The sequence below is a fragment of the Diadema antillarum genome, unplaced genomic scaffold (assembly GCF_040938485.1).
Source record: "Diadema antillarum isolate AM-2024a unplaced genomic scaffold, OU_Dant_1.0 seq00000720_RagTag, whole genome shotgun sequence".
NCBI classification, from domain to species: Eukaryota; Metazoa; Echinodermata; class Echinoidea; order Diadematoida; family Diadematidae; genus Diadema; species Diadema antillarum.
In genome coordinates this window covers 2428922-2448955 of record NW_027271624.1, presented here as the reverse complement: position 1 = coordinate 2448955, position 20034 = coordinate 2428922, and the positions used below count along the sequence as shown (strand labels likewise).

Sequence of the window (20034 nt, the reverse complement as noted above, 5' to 3'; positions counted from 1 at the left end):
TCTGAGCTTGCAACATGCTAAAATTTCAAGTTGTGGACCACCCTGCTTACAATGTTATAGGGAAATAGGCACTGACCTTTAATTGTGGTCTCCTCATAACAGTGACCATGTTATTTCACAAGCCATTTGCCATTTGGATATTGTTGCATTTTGACTATACACCTGTACCAGGTATGAATGATAAGGTACGTTTATATTGATATTATTAGTGGTCAGTGCTGCTTTGAAACATGTATTCACTTTTCAAGGAGTTAGTTTACTTATGATTATGTACACATGTACACATGTACTGAAGATGTGATAAGCTGCTAATTCCATTATTACACACCACGCCCACACGTAGTGTGTACAAGTTGACAAGAGATGCATAGAGCACCAAACTGTGACATCGCCGTGGAAACTAGTTCTAAAGTAATAACCTCACCTGGCCAAAATATCTGTCAACACTATTGTTGCTAACCATGCTTGCACCTGGTTCCAACCCAAGTTACAACAACTCTCTTGCTTTTTTAGGAATTTTTTTTAGGAGTTTTAGGATTTGGCATATGTGGCCACTATTATGGGTAAATGTGGTATGTACAACTGTAATTAATGTGTTGCCATGGTAATGAAAAAAAATCTATAGAAAATGTAACCAAAATATTGTGGATCAAACTAATTTCAGTCTTTATAATGTGAATGGTATTTTGAAAACACAAAATACATATTTGTCTTTAACTGGAATCCTTCATGTATCACTTGAGTAGTGAAGATGTATCCCAAGCAATTTCATCTATGTTTGTAAGAAGTGATCAAGTTCTCCCAAGATTATCATACAAGGCAGGCTAATGTGTATCACTTTGCAGTTAGAACTCGACTCAGGAGAAACGTAGCATATACATGTACAGGCCCACAACACAGGAATTCTTTGCATTGTTCCCAGGTAGGCCAGTAGCCAACATACTATTCAAACATGTGATGAAATTCCACCTTTTCACTATGCACCTATCTGTCACATGTGTTTATTTGACTCTGGAGTATGGATGCAATATTGTATTATGCTGTATGGCAATGAGTAAAATAATTAGCAGTATAGAGCAAGCACTTTATAGTGTACATGTACCTGAAGCATGTTACTACAGATTTTTGAAAGCTTCCAAGTTTATCTTGAAACCCAAATCTATAAATGTTGACATGGCTTTGAATATTTCATTACATGTATAATCTTGAACACTCAGTTTGTACTTTCCTTGCATTAAGTTAGTATTTGATGTCAGATAAGTCATAACGGATCATTGCATTATACTTATATGTTGCTATTCTATTTGTTACTTGATTTTGTTATCTGACTAGATGCTGAATTGAACCATGTAAGCACCTAGGTGCCCATTTTTGTTGTATTCCTTTGCTTATCCTGATTTTCTTGTGTTTGTGTTTGTAACTACAGTACATGTCCAAATCAATGTAAATCTCAAGCCTCATCCACCCCTATGTATTCGCTCTTTCTTGCTCACTTCATTTGATGAACTCTGCACTGCTCTTTTCTCTCAATCCTGTTCTCTCATATTTCCCCTGTCCTACATGTATGTACATGTAATACAAGTACTTTTTGTTTCTTATTACTTAGAAAGATTGGTCCCTATGAGGTTTGAAAGATGAAATGTAAACAACTGATTTGTTTTATGTTGTGAAGTATGCATTTCTGCTAGGAATTTGCACTGAATTATTTTTTTTTCAGATGTAGGAGATAAGAATATTTATGCTTATAGAAAATAGGTCCAAGATACAAATTACATTGGTGTTAATTATCATACATGTACTTTAATCATTCATAAAATCCATTACCATTACTATATTGTTTTGACAACTCATGCATATCCATTCAGATTTACAAAGTTGCTCATACAATGTCAGATCTTGTGAATTTTCCTTTTACATGTGAATGTGCTAGCAGTGTTGAAACACAGAATATGATCATTCCCTTTCCAAATGTCAGCAGTATGTATACACTGTACTTTATTTCTGCAACTGACTGCCATATAAGATGACATCAAATGAGAATGTATGTTGTAACAATTGTCCTGAAATAGTGTCTCAAGTGCTAAATTTGACATGTGTGGTTTGTATTAGTGTATGTGTATTGTTTGATGTGTATTTCGAGTGATGTTTGTCATTTACCAACATAAGTTGGTTAAAGGGTGTGTACAGTTCTGGTCGAGGTGAAGATTTAGCTTTTAACGTTTTGTGAGATATTCAGAAACCACTCTATGAGATGTCAAAGAGCATGCAGTTCTAAGGGGTATCAAAAGTTTATTCGATGAAAATCGGTTTTGAAATGGCTGAGATATCCAAAAACAAGGTGAAACAAAGAGATACTAATAAAGTTGGGGCATGTCGCCTTTTATTATTAGCACTTTTGGGGATATCTCAGCCATTTGAAAACTAATTTTCAACAAATAAATGTTGAATCCTTCTTAAAATTACATGCTCTTTTATATTTCATAAGAGGCTTTTCATTATCTCACTTAGGAATATTCAAAACATGAATCCCTACCTCAACCAGTACTGTACAGTCCCTTTAAAAGTCGTGTTAACTAATGTTTTCATTCGGTGGTTAAATTAAACGAAGAAATGATTTAGTGCAATTCCACAAAACTTGCTTTAGATTAATCCGACCTCAGTTGGCTTTTGGTAATCACTCTACCTAACAGTTGTGTGGTACACCTGGAAATCGACTGTCTGTTAAAATTCTGTCCAGAGTTCTGAAAGTGTAGATTTGATGGTTTAAATACAGATATATGAATTTGAAATCCAAAGTGAGATTGTGTGTGTGTGTGTGGTTTTCGTTTTTGTTTATTTGTTTTTTTCTAAGAAAAAACCGGCATTAATTTCTTCCCCATGCATAATACAAAACACATGTTGTAGATAGTGAAAATGTCACCCTTGTTTTCCATAGGTATTAGTTGGTGGGCGAGTTTGTAGGTCCGGTTCCGGGTTGTGGACTACATTATACTCTACATACGTAGGTCTAGTAGGAGAGTAGGAGGGTGAATGGTAGGCATATTACCTAAAACTTATCCATTGCAGCGTATATTCTTTACGGTGACTTCCCCTTACCTTTGTAGCTACACTTCCAGAAAGAGCATGAACTGTGACAGATATCAGATCAAACATTTACATTCAATCCGTAGAGTTCATTGGTAAAGATTGGAATGACAAGTAAAGAAGTATGTTGCTGTTTTTATTTTTTTAAGAGCTCATCTTTCATACGGTTGACTACTTTGCCAACACCAGAAAAAAAAAAAATGTTGTCATATTCACATCAGCACAAAGCAAAATAAGATATTACTTTGGATGCTGACTAATTAGTTATAAAAAACTAAACAAAAAACAAAAAAAAAAACGCATAAAAAGGGTCATCTTCGCATACTGTACTATATATTTGAGATATTGAGTTGTTGGATGTACACCTTTTATGTACGGCCGTCTTAGTATATATGACGGTCGTCCGATGCAATCATTTCTGCGTGCGTACAAGTACCAGGTATCAGTAACACAAGGAATATTTTGCAGTTTCATTGAACAGTCCGCGTTGAAAGTGTTTTGTTTTTGTTTGTATTTTAAGCAAAAAGTTGAAAAGCTGAGATTCCAATACTGATTGCCCAATAGTCTTCTTGCATGTTACGAATCATTGATTCCCTTGATTGTGTGTTTCATTTTGGAAAAGGGATTTTGTTAATTCTCAGGCCCAGGTGATGTATTCACGGTATACATGTGCATATTATGTAATTGATTACTAGTAAACTGCAGGTGCCAAGGGAAACAGTTTGATTTGCATATTACGCGCGGCAGACCGCTCCAGTGTGAACAGCGTGCCGCAGCGGCAGAGTTTAGCGGCAAACCGCTGCCGCTGCCGCTGCCGCAAAACCGCTCCAATGTGAACGGCCCTTAACGCATCCATGCTAGGCATCCTAACACCCAGCGCGCATCCTGGCAACAGTGCAATGTTACGTCATAATGAAATTACAATGAGTATAAAGCATACATGAAAAAACTTGGCACGACTGATACAGAAGTAATTCCTCTGAATACGCAGCTGCGGTGGTAATGTAAAAGCAGTGCATTATTTCTTTCAAAATTCAACATACACATAAATTAACTTTAATTCTAGTGTATAGATAATCTTTACATAATCTGAAATTATCATGATCAATATAAACATTCGATTTTTTAAAATCAAACTGAATCGTCACACTGATGGTTATGCAAAATATGTGCAAGCAGTTTACCATTCCTTTCAAACTTCAGCATACGCATACATTAACTTCCAAATTCTGGTGAGTAGATAGTCTTTAAATAATCTGAGACTATAGCATGAATATGAAATACGTGAAAAATCATATCTTTCTTCTTTTGATTAAATAGATACGTCACAATACGTCTCGGAGTGGAAAAAAGACTGGTTCCAAGAAATGGTTAAAAGGAGCGTCAGCATTATATCACTCAAGCAATATAATGATAAGATCTATTGCAGCGGGGTAAACGGGAGAACATACAACAATAAGCGGCGCACCTACTTGTAAAAAGTGTAGTTCGTGAGCCATGATAGATCTATGTTCATGCCCTGTCCCTGGAAGCTTCGTGTGCGGATGATTGTTTTTAGTTCTTTCACGTGTCTTTCTTCAAATGCTTCCATGTCCTTGTATAAAATGCAACATTGCAGATCTGTTAGTGTGTGATTTGTTTTGTTGAAGTGTTGTGCGACTGGATGTTGTGTTTGACTTCTAATGATTGTGCTTTTGTGATTGTTGAAACGTTGTCTAAAATTTGTTGTTTCTCCGATGTAGACAGCCAGGGGACATTGCTTGCATGTAAGGCTGTATACTACATTCTTGCTGTTGCAGTCCCCTGACGTCGGATGGAGGGTGTGGCCGGAGCCAAGTGTGATATCTGTATCTGTGATTAGGTGAGCGCATATTTGACATCGTTTGTTTCCACATTTATGATTTCCAGTAAGATTAATTTTTCTGTTGACTCGAGATCGTGTAAGCAAACTTTTCAGGTTGCGTGGCTGTCGTTGTGCATGTAAGGGACGTGCTGTTAACTCGGGAGCTACCGATTGGACTTGTTTGAGAGTAGGCCATTCTTTCCTCACTTCCTTCATGAACTGTTGTGATGTGGGATGATATGTTGTTACAAAGACTTTGCGTGTGTGTGAGTCTTTGGGTTTCAGATTATCATGATGTAGTAAGGATGAGCGTCTTTTTGCTATCGCGCGGTCCCTACCTGCTTGCACAATGTCTAACGGGTACCCCGCTGCAACGAATTTTTGCCCCAGCTTCGTGTGAATATGAAATACGTGAAAAATCATATTTTTCTTCTTTTGATTAAATAGATACGTCACAATACGTCTCGGAGTGGAAAAAAGACTGGTTCCAAGAAATGGTTAAAAGGAGCGTCAGCATTATATTACTGTGATATACAGATATCACACTTGGCTCCGGCCACACCCTCCATCCGACGTCAGGGGACTGCAACAGCAAGAATGTAGTATACAGCCTTACATGCAAGCAATGTCCCCTGGCTGTCTACATCGGAGAAACAACAAATTTTAGACAACGTTTCAACAATCACAAAAGCACAATCATTAGAAGTCAAACACAACATCCAGTCGCACAACACTTCAACAAAACAAATCACACACTAACAGATCTGCAATGTTGCATTTTATACAAGGACATGGAAGCATTTGAAGAAAGACACGTGAAAGAACTAAAAACAATCATCCGCACACGAAGCTTCCAGGGACAGGGCATGAACATAGATCTATCATGGCTCACGAACTACACTTTTTACAAGTAGGTGCGCCGCTTATTGTTGTATGTTCTCCCGTTTACCCCGCTGCAATAGATCTTATCATTATATTGCTTGAGTGATATAATGCTGACGCTCCTTTTAACCATTTCTTGGAACCAGTCTTTTTTCCACTCCGAGACGTATTGTGACGTATCTATTTAATCAAAAGAAGAAAGATATGATTTTTCACGTATTTCATATTCATGCTATAGTCTCAGATTATTTAAAGACTATCTACTCACCAGAATTTGGAAGTTAATGTATGCGTATGCTGAAGTTTGAAAGGAATGGTAAACTGCTTGCACATATTTTGCATAACCATCAGTGTGACGATTCAGTTTGATTTTAAAAATCGAATGTTTATATTGATCATGATAATTTCAGATTATGTAAAGATTATCTATACACTAGAATTAAAGTTAATTTATGTGTATGTTGAATTTTGAAAGAAATAATGCACTGCTTTTACATTACCACCGCAGCTGCGTATTCAGAGGAATTACTTCTGTATCAGTCGTGCCAAGTTTTTTCATGTATGCTTTATACTAATTGTAATTTCATTATGACGTAACATTGCACTGTTGCCAGGATGCGCGCTGGGTGTTAGGATGCCTAGCATGGATGCGTTAAAGCGCGCATCCTTGGTAACACGGTTGCAATATATTGTTATGGCTTAATTTTGTTATTGTTCTCTCAGTATCAACACTTGAGAAAGGGCGGCGAGACGCTCGAAAATTTGTGTGAAGAAATAAACCGTTGGTGAATACAGCATGAACTTTGTTGCAGCTTTGTTACTTATCTTTTTATCTTGCCAACACGTGGACTACCTTATCAACATATATATATATAAATATATATATATGATTGTGTGTGTGTGTGTGTGTGAGTGTGTTAATATGGATTTCATTATCCTTTAATAAAGCTTTTATGTCCATAAGTAGGCCCTACTACTGGTAAACTGGAATATTTATAAGGGTAGGGAAAGATCGCAGATAAAAGGACAGATGAAGTCCGGAACAATGCTTGTCAGGCTAGATATTCATCCATTCTTTCATTCATTCATTCATTTTATTTCTTCACGGACACTTGTTTCAGCCACATGCTGTTCTTCCACAAGTCAGTGCATGTTTAAAAAAAAAAACAGTTACATAACATGATACAGGAACATACTGGAATATAATACACAAATCATAAAAAAATGAAGTATACAATAAAAAGTACAAAACAACATCAAAAGACATCAGCATTTGGCTTGCAGGCTACAATAACGATCCCTATACCCCAAACACACACACGAATAGCTCGACGCAAGATTATTCGCGTTTGAACTTCGAATTATGTCATTATTATGATCATACACGTGTAAATGTGTGTGCAAGTATCACCTCGATCTAAATACATGTATGTTATCGCCTGAAAGATACATCTTATTCAGTTGACTGGGGGGGGGGGGGGGGGGGGGGGGGAGGATTCCCGAATTCCAAAAGTGAGAATGATATTCCATTCCAGGTTAGCTAAGCACTGATCAGTACTGCCTGCTCACTTAAGCCATCAAGAGCTGCTTCAGAAATCGTCATCTTGTCATCAAATTAACAAAATGTTATTTCTGTGTTGAGAGATAGATATAAACGTCAATCTCATTAATTGTTCATATGTCTTTCAATTCGAGAATCAGTTGCAAACTTTGAGAAAGAGATGCTTTTTGATTCTGCTACTTACATCATAGGTATATAAATGACATATGGCTCATACGAAAGACATATGAAAAATAAAAAGACGTCTCCCCAACCACAAAAATGTAGAATTTGATTTTTTTTAACAGTTCTGATAAGTTCATTGTTCACTTTTGAAAAGCACTTTGTTCTCTCGAATTACAGAAAAATAAAGTGCTATTTGTTTTCGCACATGTATGTTAGCACTGGTACTCGAAGCGTGGTAAAGGCTACGATGTGCCTAGATGAACAGAACCACACGGAACGAATGTGCCCACTATTTATATACCGAGATGTTGATATGTGTAAACCAGAATAATTCCCACGAAACAGAATATCAAGCGTGACTAGATGATCAGCTCTGGGTAAACTCCTATTAGGCATTATACAGGTGGCTGTATTCATTAACCCAAATCTGTGACTGGCATCCCTGTGCCATGATTTTCCCCAAATAATGTCAACTATGTAACATGACATTTTCGTCGCATCATATCCAATAGATTGAAACAAACACGGAAACTGTTACGGAAAGTGATAATGAAAAATCTATATATATGATATATGAGCAAAATTCTAACGTTACACACGTTGATCCTTGATAAGGTTCTCCTTTGTTCGATCTTACCGTTCTGTGTACCCCATAGATCATTTTGCATGCCCTGCAAGCTTGATTTTGTAAAGCCACATTTATTGTGCACTAGCTGCATTGTCCCCAGCACCAGACGAGGAGGCATTTTTTTTTTTTTAGAACGCACACACTCACATTCCATTACACGCCAACATATCGTGTATCTATGCATATATATATCATGTGTGTCAGTGCATGTGTGTTCTCTGTGTGTTAATGTTTGTACGTATCCGATGATATCGTGTATTGTGTCCTTTCGTGTTTTTTTTTAACTTCAACGTATTTCCAGCATATGAAAAATAAAAATGTATTCATTAATCATCAACGGAGCTGAGATCCCATAAAAAAAGGCTGCATGTTTTATTGTTCAGGGGACGAGATAACATTTTTCTCATTTTCACGTGGTATGCGAACAATCTCATCAAAAGCACCCTTGGCTCCAATGCTGGAAGAGGGAACATGAGAAGAATAACTTCTTTTGAGAATTCAAAATGTATACACCTTTCAACTTCCTCTTTTGTGATCTTTCTGCATTGGTGATCACGGAAGAAAACAGAATCAGGGTTAAAGCGACATCATGCTCTCACAGCATGTGATGGCATGCAAACTCCAGGAAAGGACACAATAATTTCTAGATTACATTGCTACGAAATTCAAATGAGTCAATGTTTGTCCAGAAGTCAGTAACGATTTGCATTTCTAATTGAATACCTGAATATAAAAACGACCCAAGTTCAAAATTTGGCTATCGCCCTTGGAGACCTTTCACGAAGTCATACAAAGGTAGATAATCGGTCAAATGAATGTTTTACAGTTAAATTTGTATAGATAACATTCCACTAACTGGCTAAAAGCCCTGGGAAATTATTTGATGATTGCTACTTTTTCTAAATTTTCTGTAATGGATTTGGGTCGTTTTCATATTCAGATATTCAATTTCTTATTTAACTATCCTAAAACGGACAAATTCCTATCTGTGTTACTCGACAGAAAGATGCCTTTTCACTTTTTGCACACCCGTACAATCTTCTCATTAAACATGATGAAGGCAAAGTTTACGAGGCCTTGATACTGAGTAATCCTTCCCCAAAATAATAAAGATGACAAAACTAAAAGTAAATAGATAAAAACAAATATGATGAAAAAAAAAAACCTCATTACATGTTCAAATTCAAAGCGTAATGAATTCTTCTGGAGGGGTTGTTCCCCACCAACTACTTGACATATTCCACATATTGGTGTATTCTTTTTATCATTTTCATCTCCTTCTAAACCATCTCCATGTCTTCATTCCTCTCCCCCTCCTCCCCCCGCCTCCCCCTCCTCCCAACCCCCTCCTCCTCCTCCTCTTTCTGCTTCCATGACGACTACATCTTTTTCATCTTTTTCCAGAAGAGCCATTGCAATAATGTATTGATAAAGCATTTAAGACTACCAAAGTCTAAATGACCATTAAGCACATACTTTGGGATAGTATACTTGCAATTTGAATGTATGGGACGCCAGTATGATTGATTAAATATTTCAGTTGCTTATTTTCTCATTGTTTTTTCCTTTAAAGTGCCTCTACGGTATTTCAGCAGGGGCGAGACTTTGTCTATAGCGTGTCCACCTGTCTTGCCCAACCCTGCACAGAGAGAAAAAAACAAAACAAAACAAAAAAACACAAGAAAAAATTAGTACATGTGCAAATCCTTGAATTAGTGGTTTGTGGGAAAGTAAGACCGTGCATATGGCAATGGAAAGAGTTTGAGATGAAAAATGATAGAACACTGTATATATTATTTTTACAGAAGTAGTTATGAGAAAGTACATCAAGACTTATTGACACAGCCATGATCATGATAATAACATTACATTATTGTGGAAGTCGCTGATAGCACATTGAACCAACTGCCTATGGCTACAATCTGATTGGATTCCCTAGCTATCACAGTTGATGTTTCATGTACTATGCCACGAAATCAAAAATACAAGACCAGAAATATGAATCTTTAATTTCATGCATTTGAAGAGTTTTCCTTCTAAAATTGTCGTGTTACTACACTTTTTGATATGAAATCCAGCCGAACCAAAATTAAGGTAAGGTAGAAAGGTTTTTAATGTTCCATTTTACGGACAATGAAAGGGTAATGTTATTTTCAGCACGAACGAATGGTGGCGCTGTTACGGATCGATGCAAAGGCAGATTTAGATAAATTTCATCTCGATATATGCACATACACAAGAAAAGGCCTTTAAATGCTTGATAAAAAATGTCTGGTTATACATCCAAAGTGGACTCACTTCAGACGAAATTCCCCAGAAGATCATTGCAAATCACTTAATTCCACAGCACGTTACAAATCATCGCGATAATTTTGGCAGAGTAGCACAGATTTTTAATGGGGTAGGAGACAGTATTTTTTTTTCATCAACATTATGTCTTACCTGAAGGCTTTCTTAATATCCTTACAGCTTTCCACGCGAGTGCTTGAGGACCACGTGGTGTGGAGTACCTCTTCGGTCCCGCACAGCATGCACTGCCCGCTCCATATCGTAGTCATCTGGCCGAAGTTCTCCGAAATCGTGAACCCGAGAGTTGAGGGACAGCGGCGTCTGTTCGAGTACCCCACTAAAAATCCCGAAGCTACAGTAAATGTTTATGAGACAATACATGCAGATACGCGTGAATCGACTTATTTTGTAGTAACCTGGATGATAGATATTGAGGATTGCCGGCTCACACAACAGTCATATTTTGTTCTTCTTTCTTGCGTTCTCTTCGGACAAGTTGAAGTTGTGCTTTTGACACTGTTTGATTTCATGACGCAAGTAATATCATAAAATTTGCAGTTATACCTTTCAAGTGATGTCTTCGGGAACAGGTTTCGAATTGCATTGGCTCATAATGTATGTATAACATGTAAATAATTTTATGCAAACACTCATAGGCGCACTTATATACACACTCACATAATCTGGTCGTTCAGCTTTCATCTTTATAGCAAAGAGTGTCTAACATTGCAAATTTGTACTTACAAAAGCTATATATTATATTAGTCACAGCATCTTGGCTTTTTATACAAAAAACAAAAACAAAAAATAATGATGCCTCCATATATAAGTTCATTGTTGCCATAACTGTGGATGGGTCACCACTCTTTTCTAACTGTAAGAAGTTATTCTTACTTTCCTGTTTTATGCCTTTCTCTAGGGCATTGATACTACAAATGTATCAGGTAAATCTGGTAAAGACGGTATAAACGCCAGGAGAATAGATCTAACACCTGCAAAGGCAGGCCAAAGTGATGATGTTCTCAGATCAGACATTAGATATAACCTGATTATGATTAATTAGACAGGTGTTGTTGATACATACGCATGTTTCCCTGTGAGACCTCGATGTCGGTGATGAATTCACCAAGGATCAATCCTGTATTTGTGTGCGTTATGGTGATACGATCATTGCACGAGTTAAACCACGTTCCCTCGATGTCACAGAAGCCAACTTTTAAAAGAGAAAATAGAACAAGTAGATCTTTAAAGTAAGAGAAGAACAATACGGAGTCAAGGAGACATATCCGTTGTTATTGATATTTCAGCTTTCTGCCGTGTCGTAACTCGAAGCATACGTCTTCTAAGGGTTTACAGTGAGCATTATATGCATACTCGTAAAATCATAGAGATTAGATATTTGTGTCCCCATACGATCTCATTAATCATGTCATTTTATTCACTGTAAACGTCACAGATGAATACTGTATGACATTTGAAATCAACGAGAACAGTCATGCAATTGTGGACGCATTCCAAGCTACCCATATCAAAACTTCTTTTGACGTTATCGTCATAGGCCTACTTGTGCTTCAAATATACTGGAAGAGAATGAAGGGGGGAAAACCCAAGATGGTGACTTATGTAGCTGTCAAAAATATTCTCCAAAGATGGTCGACTTTAGTTACGCAAAACGATGACTTTCTGTTACCATGGACCTGCTGTTACAAACTAGAAAGATATGCGCGCGACATTTACCCGTTTGACAGTTGACCCCGCTATAGCCCTGTCGACATTGACAAAGGTATGAGCCAGGCATGTCGATACACGTCCCTCCATTCTGACATGGTAGGCTGCTGCACTCGTTGATATCTGCCAAAAAGATTACATAATATATTACCAATTTGGACAATAAGACAAGGTTAACCCATCAAGCTCCATCCGCCACAAACACACACGATCTACTTATATGGAAATTCAGGAAAATCATTTTAAACATTGCAGAAGTCTCAATGGCGGACGAACATAAATTTCAAATGATCCGTTCGATCCATTGACGATTTCATCTGGCGAATTTGATGCGTTCATTGCTTGTATGCACATCATCGAAAGTCGTGATATATCAACTTCTTCAGGAGGGGTGTTCTTTAGAGAGAAAAGATTCTATGTTAATGAATCTCTGACACTTTAGTTTCTTAATCAACATGGTATTTAAGGATTTCTCGTTTAATTGCGCCAGCCGCTCACTCAGTTGTAAACTTTTTATCCAATCGGTTGTTGAATACCATGTAACTTGTTTATGATCTTCTATAACTTACACCTATAAGTATTGTACATTACCACCCTCTTCACTCCTGTAAATTTTTCTGTCTGATTACTAAACAAAGAGCTTATGTCGCTCAGAATTACGTGCAATGTCTCTTTTTTTCAAATGATAGAACTTATTGATTTCTCGAAGCAACATAATTATACAGAGGATGGATGAAATACATAATTATTACTTCAACACCATATAAAGCCATTTCTTTGGTACAGACAATTTAAACACTTATCTGTGTTTTTTTCATTTTGTTTTTTCAAATATTCAAGTAACTCCTTACTAACAAAGATACAATAAAGGGATAAACTTTAATTATAACGTTTTCTACCATCAATGCACAATACATAAACTCATTATAAATGCTATATTATTATTCGATGGATATCATGCCGAAAACTATTTATAGTATCTTTATTTCTATCATGCGTGCAATGGTACACAATAATGCAGACAAATGGCTGCACCCAACCAAAAGTGATTTGCCAGGGACCTACGAAAGCAGCTGATTATTACCAGCCCGCCTCCGTAGTGCAGACAAGAGTATTTTTCATTCACATAGTTATTCAATTCCATTTCGAATATAGGACAAAATAACTCTCGGCAGTCCAAAAGCCCGCCCAGGCCCACCCGACATAGCGACGACGAGTGCACAGTGGTAAGTTCCACAGGACCATTGCAATGTACAGCTGAAAAAGGAAATTCGTCAATACTAATAGGCCCCATGGAAAGAAAATCTAAAAATTAGCCAACCACATGACCCCGCCGTCTCCACGCTCAGGCAGGCCTCCGGCGGACCTCCAGCAAGCCATTGGGTCGCCAAGGACCTACCCTGCCCGAAAGCATGCATACATTTACTTACACAATAAAAACGAACTGCATACAGTTGAATAAACCCGCTGGTTTATTTCATGCATACTACTTCAACAGAGGTTGCCACCGGCAACCCGAAGAATCCCTTTCGAGCAAGGATGATGTCTCTTTGCAAACACCGATGCATTTCCCAAGTTATTGTTGTTGTTTGTTGTTGTTGTTTTTGTACAGTGTCATCTGTTATTCACAATGAAAGCAAAACATTCGCCAAAGATTTTCCCTTATGTGCCTTGCATTAGATAATTATTTTGTGAATTTCTTTTGTTTTATTGTTTTTCATAAAAGCAGTCATTCAGTAGTCGGAAACCCAGTATTATTGAAAATTGTACACTGTCGCCGCAGAGCTTGTAGAAAGCCCACAAAGCTGGAAATGTTTGCTGACTCGACGACATACCGATTTCGCAACTTCTCCCGTCGAATCCGGGACGGCACTCACAAATGTAGTCGTCCCTACCACTTCCGGTTGAGACGCACGTTGCTCCGTTAACACACAGCCAATCCCGGCAGGCTTGGAGTACTGAAGAATATAGCACAGAATATGGAAAGCAGGTGAAATTTCTACATCTCGTATCAAGACTAATACATAAGTTGTATCGATCTCTTAGATGCATTTTTCATGATTATCTAATGTTTATTACGATAGTCATGCTAACTAAAGTGTAAGTCGTATTACTCGGACAAAATATTTATACTGCTCATTAATTATGATAAACCTGTATTACATTCATATTTATCACGAATATAAAATGTACCTAAGTTCCATATTTTGTATATATTTTTTTTTGGTAAAAGTTTGTTCAAGAAAAGTTGTCCAAAGCCACTAAATAAAAGGAAATGAAATGAAATACGAAAGAAAACAATCATTGGTCTGTGGTTATCCCTCAACAGTAGAAGGAAATTTCACATTCTCCCTTTCTTTATATGTTTTTTACCTGACGAACAGTCGACGCCGGTCCAACCTGCTGCACATGCGCAGTTAAATCTGTTGATGCCGTCTTCACAGGAACCTCCATTCTGACACGGGTTACTCGCGCATTCATCAACATCTGGGTTGCACATTATGAACGACATTTTTATGGAATCTCAGGAGTCATATGTGAAGTGAATTTGATAAAGTCTACCTCTTGAGATAATAACAAATCAAAAAAGGATTTCTACGAGAATGTCATATAGCAGTCATAATCTGATTCCAAATCGGACTATAGAGCATCATAAATTTTAGGTGAATAAGTAATCTATTTCTTAGCGTTTTTGTTGATTTGATGCGCTAAATCATTTGTTAATGGAGCCACAACACGGAACTACAGTAGCGCCATGATTTGTTGTACCTCGTGTAAACCAATAATGTGTGTTCTACACATTCAATATTGCCAGTTGCACCAGTGTTTGAATCACGTTTGTTATGTTTCATGACTCAAATTTCTGAGTCTTTTGAGCTTCTAAAAAATGAAACCACAGGCACTCAAAGAGGTGAAACTGAAGTTTGAGAAACGGATGAAGTCATTACAAGAAAGAGTAGGAAAGAAGTTTTGAATCATCAATTAGGCTCTTCAGTCAAGACAGTATACAATAATTGTTACTGGTCGAGAAGGACACGTAAACCATAGATTGAATTAAGATTAAACTCAGATCTTAAATCATAATCTTGGGAATCTTATTGGACAACTGCAGTGTATCTAATGTCAATAGCATTAATCAAAGAAGACTATTGATATAGAGAGTGACGTGAAGCCACGCCCTAATTTGTACCTGTCTGGCAAAGCTCCCCTTCGAATCCCGGCAGACATTCACACGCGAACATGCCGCCATCATTTCGACAAGAAGCACCGTTTTGACAAGGGTTGCTGGCGCAGTCGTTATCGGTGTCTGTGTACGAGAAGGGTGAATATTGTATTGTAAAATTGTAAAAATCGTTTGTTTGTTTTTTTGCCCAATAGCCGTTATATTAACAATGTTGCGTTTCGAACCAAATAGTTAAAGTTAGAACCATGTATCGTTATTGAACACTAATTGTTTAGTCAGTCCCTCCTCCGCCCTTGCTCTTATTCAGACTAAAGAGTTATTGTATGGATATACGACGGGTGGATATGGGACGTCTTTCATGCGAGTGAATGGACGTATATTGATACATCGTATATATACTAGTATGTTGGCACAACATAAATTGAAAGAATGGATTTAGTGTAACAGAGAGACTCATTTTCTTATGAAACATAATAATACGCAAGGTCTGCAGCCATTAAGATTATCGTATCACATGCATGTATATTAGGACGTATGACTATGTCTGAATGGTCTCATATAAATACATGTACGTTGTATATCCGAACGTCGTATGAACAGACAATGATTTGGTGTTTCTGAAAACGATAAAAAATGTAAGAACGAAAAGTACCACTTATTCGTAAGAAACAATTAATGCCCTCACAAGAAGGAAATTCTACAAGAAGGAAGAAGACCAAAACAAACAAACAAATAAACAAATCAAATCAAAACAAAAAATATAGAAAAACAAAATTAACATACCGAGGAAACGAAATTGTGTTTTCGGGTATTATGACTACCTATCTTATTTTATGTCCCTTGCCACAATCAGCTGCATCAGCTCATAAAGCAAGACAGGTTGAAAACACATCATTCCATCTTTCCTGTCATAGGCTTGATCCTTCAGCATTCTCAACATAGCTGAGACTATAATAGATCACTGCTTTCGATGTGTCATTCTGCCACATACATCTTGCTGTTGTGAATTTGTCAATTAATCATGAAAACGCATATCGTTAGGCTTCGTGGAGTTCAGCTGTGTTTACTTTGGATTTCATTACGACATTGCAAGGAGATTGCCTTAAATAATTTTCTTACATTTTATAAATGTACCTTTGTGTGTATGATATGTCGCAATGTATGGTCAAGTAAATAGATAAATGAATAAATAGATGAATAGTAGATAAATTTCGCTCACAATTGTTGCAGTTGATTCCAGTATAGCCAGGTTGGCAGTCACACATATAAGCATTGATGCTGTCCAGACATGTGGCGTTATTCAAACATGGCATGCTCGCGCACTCATCAATGTCTAGAATATTTGGGGAAGACAAACAGAAAATAAAATGAACATAATAACAATGCAGGGATTTTTTTAATTATTTGGAATGATACTGAAATGGGCTTTGTGTATTTTTTCGTCCAACATGTCCAACATCTCACACATTCAATTCCCTTTTCTCAAACGCGCTCTTCTTTTGAAACCTACTTTGCATACTTGTAAACTTAATCGAATACATGTCATTTAATTTGTTTTGTGCAACGATCATTTTTCCACTATAGGTCTAACAGCTCTTTGTCAAATCATTATGAAAAACGACTAGCCTTTGGTGGCATGTGAAAAGAGAGAAATGTCAAATAACACATGGATGTGAACGTGCACATATCAGACAAAACAAAACTCGTCATTTTCCATATAGAATTCCTCAAAAGTCCGATACACACCGTGACCCAACAACGCATGTTGCCCCACTGCATTGCAAGGATTACTGTCATCGTATACATATCAGTATTTGAGAAATGAAACCGATACCAAATCCATGGATATTTTTCTTTTACTCGTAGTTGTTTCTTTTGTTAATGTTCAATGTCAATGGTCATTAGCTTTATTTTCTGTAAAACGCTGGGAACATATTGTAATATGCGCTATATACATTTTTCATATTATTGCTATCTACACGTGTTTAGTATACAGGATTGATCATAAGCATGAACCTTCCGGTAGCCGTATAGCAATGTAATAACGTTGATCAGAAAGTGTGATTAGAGACCTGTGTTTAATGATATGTCGTTTTCAAACTAATATCCGTGGCTACAGTGTTGAAAAAAACGCGCGAAGAGAGCAGACTGAACAGAAACCTAACTAAATAAAAACAATGTAAACATAAAACCAAACAAACATAAAACAAACATCACACGCACTTTGGTTACACGTGGCGCCCGTGAATCCCGATGGGCACGAACACTGGAATCCGTTGATTACGTCATCACACATTCCTCCATTTTGACAAGGGGTGCTAGCACATTCATCAATGTCTGTTTGACAGGAAAAAAAAATCAGAATTTGCAAGGAATGAAATATATAGGTAATATACGCTCAGTCTTTTAAAAAATGAAGTAACGTAACAGCTGAATACGTTTGTGATAATGATATCACCAAAAATATACACTAGTGAAAGTTGTCGGGGAAACACGTACAGATTAGATTAAAAGAAAATAAAAAGTTAGCTATTTACACCATAGCGTGACATGATCAAAAAAAATATACAGCATTTATAACATCTACGTCCATGGTCACATAGTGTCACAAATTGAGTAGAATGTTGCATATTTCACTATCAGCAACAACCAGTAAATCGCGGTGTGGTCTATTTACCAGTGCCGCATTCTAGTCCAGTAAACCCCGGGGGACAGTCACATTGGTATCCATTGATCCCATCTCGACAGGTGGCACCGTTTTGGCAGGGACTACTGGCACACTCGTTTGTATCTGAGAGGGAGAAGCAGAAGAATCAAACTTTTCCCCCCTTTTGTTTTTTCGTAAAACACGCTTTGACTAACTTCATGTGTTTTTCATATCTGCAGTAAAATCTTGAGGCTGGAAATCGATCGACTAAAAAGATCAATCACACGCCTATTAATTTTTTCGTTAGAGTAGATCAGCAATCAAAATTTTCAACCGTGTAAATTTCTCCTGTGCACAATAAGACTAAAATAAACCCCTACACAACAAACACACATAAACAAGGATAACCCGCACCTTGATCGCACATGGTGCTCCAAAATCCAGACGAACACTAACGCTGGAATCCGTCAATCTTGTCATTGCATGTTCCTCCATTTTTACAAGGATCACATTCATCTATATCTCTTCCAGTGGGGAAAATTCTAATATGCGACTGATTATCATGAATGGTTACAAGGAGTTTTGACAAATGCATGTAGCTGCACACGACAAACAAACTCAAACAAACGTAGAACTTTTTTTTTTCCTTAATGGGATATCATAGGCAGCTGCAATTCAACGTGGGTAGTAGGTTGTTTGTTTGTTTGATTTTTCTTGAAGGTTTATAAACACTAAATCTAAAGACTGCTATCGACTCCCATAGGTTATATCAATTCAATACATGTAATTATAGAACCTTGTTACCTTTCTTTATGACGTCAGACTTTTTGTCTTACCTGAACTACAGTTGACTCCAGTATATCCAGACGGACAGAGACACATAAATCCATTGGCGCCATCTTGGCAGGTCCCATTGGCTCCACATGGATTGCTGGCACATTCGTCTATGTCTATCAAGAGTGAACAGGTAGAGTGGAATGTTTATTATACATTCTTTATACAAACACCAAACGCACACACACACACACACACACACACATAATTATATACACACGATTACACTCAGCTGCAACTTAATTTCTGACGAAGGGCCAAGCTCGAAAGCTTGATAAAGGGGTTGCAACTCGTACGTACATGACAGCTATACGTCCCCGGCGCACCACCCCGTCGTGTATAGTTTTAGCCAATTGATGTATGCCCGTTCATGTGTATATACATATATATATATACGCAAACAAGGGAAAACTGACCAGAAAACGAATGATATATCGGCAAAAACTTGAGGAAGGAAAATGGGATTCCATCGGGATTCGAACCACATGATTGCTAAACTGGTGCTCTATCGACTGAGCTATAGAAAGTACTAGTAAAGCGTTCGACCCAGAAACCCCCGATTCTCAATGCTGGTATGGTCAGAAGCTATGGTGTGTGTATGTGTGACACAGACACACAGACACACAGACACACAGACACACACAGACACACACACACACACACACACACTTTTTTTGTTTTATAATATTCTTTATTTGAGCTTCATTCAATGTGAAATCCATATTAACAATAAAATTGATACATCCACCAACAAAAAAAGAAAGAAAGAAAGCAGCTGTATTCTTCTTTCTTGTGCTGCTGAATCATTTTTCAAACATACAGTACGATATATTTGATTCTTTTTACCACCATTAACACACCATTAACCTGCCATAAACACGAAGGATGTAAATCAACTTGGGGATAAATGCGAGGGATAACTGAAGTGATGCAGCTTTTTGAATGTTTATATATGTAAACGCAAACAATATGCTCCCTTGTGTTCATGGAGTTCATTCTGCAGAACCAACTGTGATGGTAAACATGCCTACCTATCACAGCCACGACCGCTAGCTCCATTATAGACAACAAAACCAATGCAGGCCAAGCACAAAACATATACCTAATGTTTCACTCATTCTGGTACAACTGCAATGGTAAGACATGCCTATAAAACAGTAAGACATACTAAAACCACATTATCATCACC

The 20034-nt window shown here is 37.3% G+C and overlaps 2 protein-coding genes across 2 annotated transcripts in view; both read right to left on the bottom strand.

Annotated features, from left to right (window-relative positions):
* Positions 1-9741: 9741 nt before the first annotated feature.
* On the bottom strand, positions 9742-17660 carry LOC139738064 (uncharacterized). Its single transcript, XM_071648725.1, has 9 exons — positions 17588-17660; positions 16584-16697; positions 15371-15487; positions 14554-14667; positions 14016-14138; positions 12190-12303; positions 11537-11665; positions 10606-10804; positions 9742-9802 (listed from the first exon to the last, which is right to left on the bottom strand). The coding sequence occupies exons 1-9, from the start codon at positions 17658-17660 to the stop codon at positions 9742-9744; spliced, it is 1044 nt and encodes a 347-aa protein (XP_071504826.1).
* A 373-nt stretch (positions 17661-18033) lies between these two features.
* Positions 18034-20034, bottom strand: part of LOC139738062 (uncharacterized) — a 45406-nt gene continuing 43405 nt past the window's right edge. The window contains exons 19-20 of the mRNA XM_071648723.1: positions 18848-18961; positions 18034-18155 (exon numbers count right to left, since the gene is read on the bottom strand). Coding sequence (XP_071504824.1) covers positions 18034-18155; positions 18848-18961 — 236 coding nt within the window. The remainder of the gene's footprint in view (positions 18156-18847; positions 18962-20034) is intronic.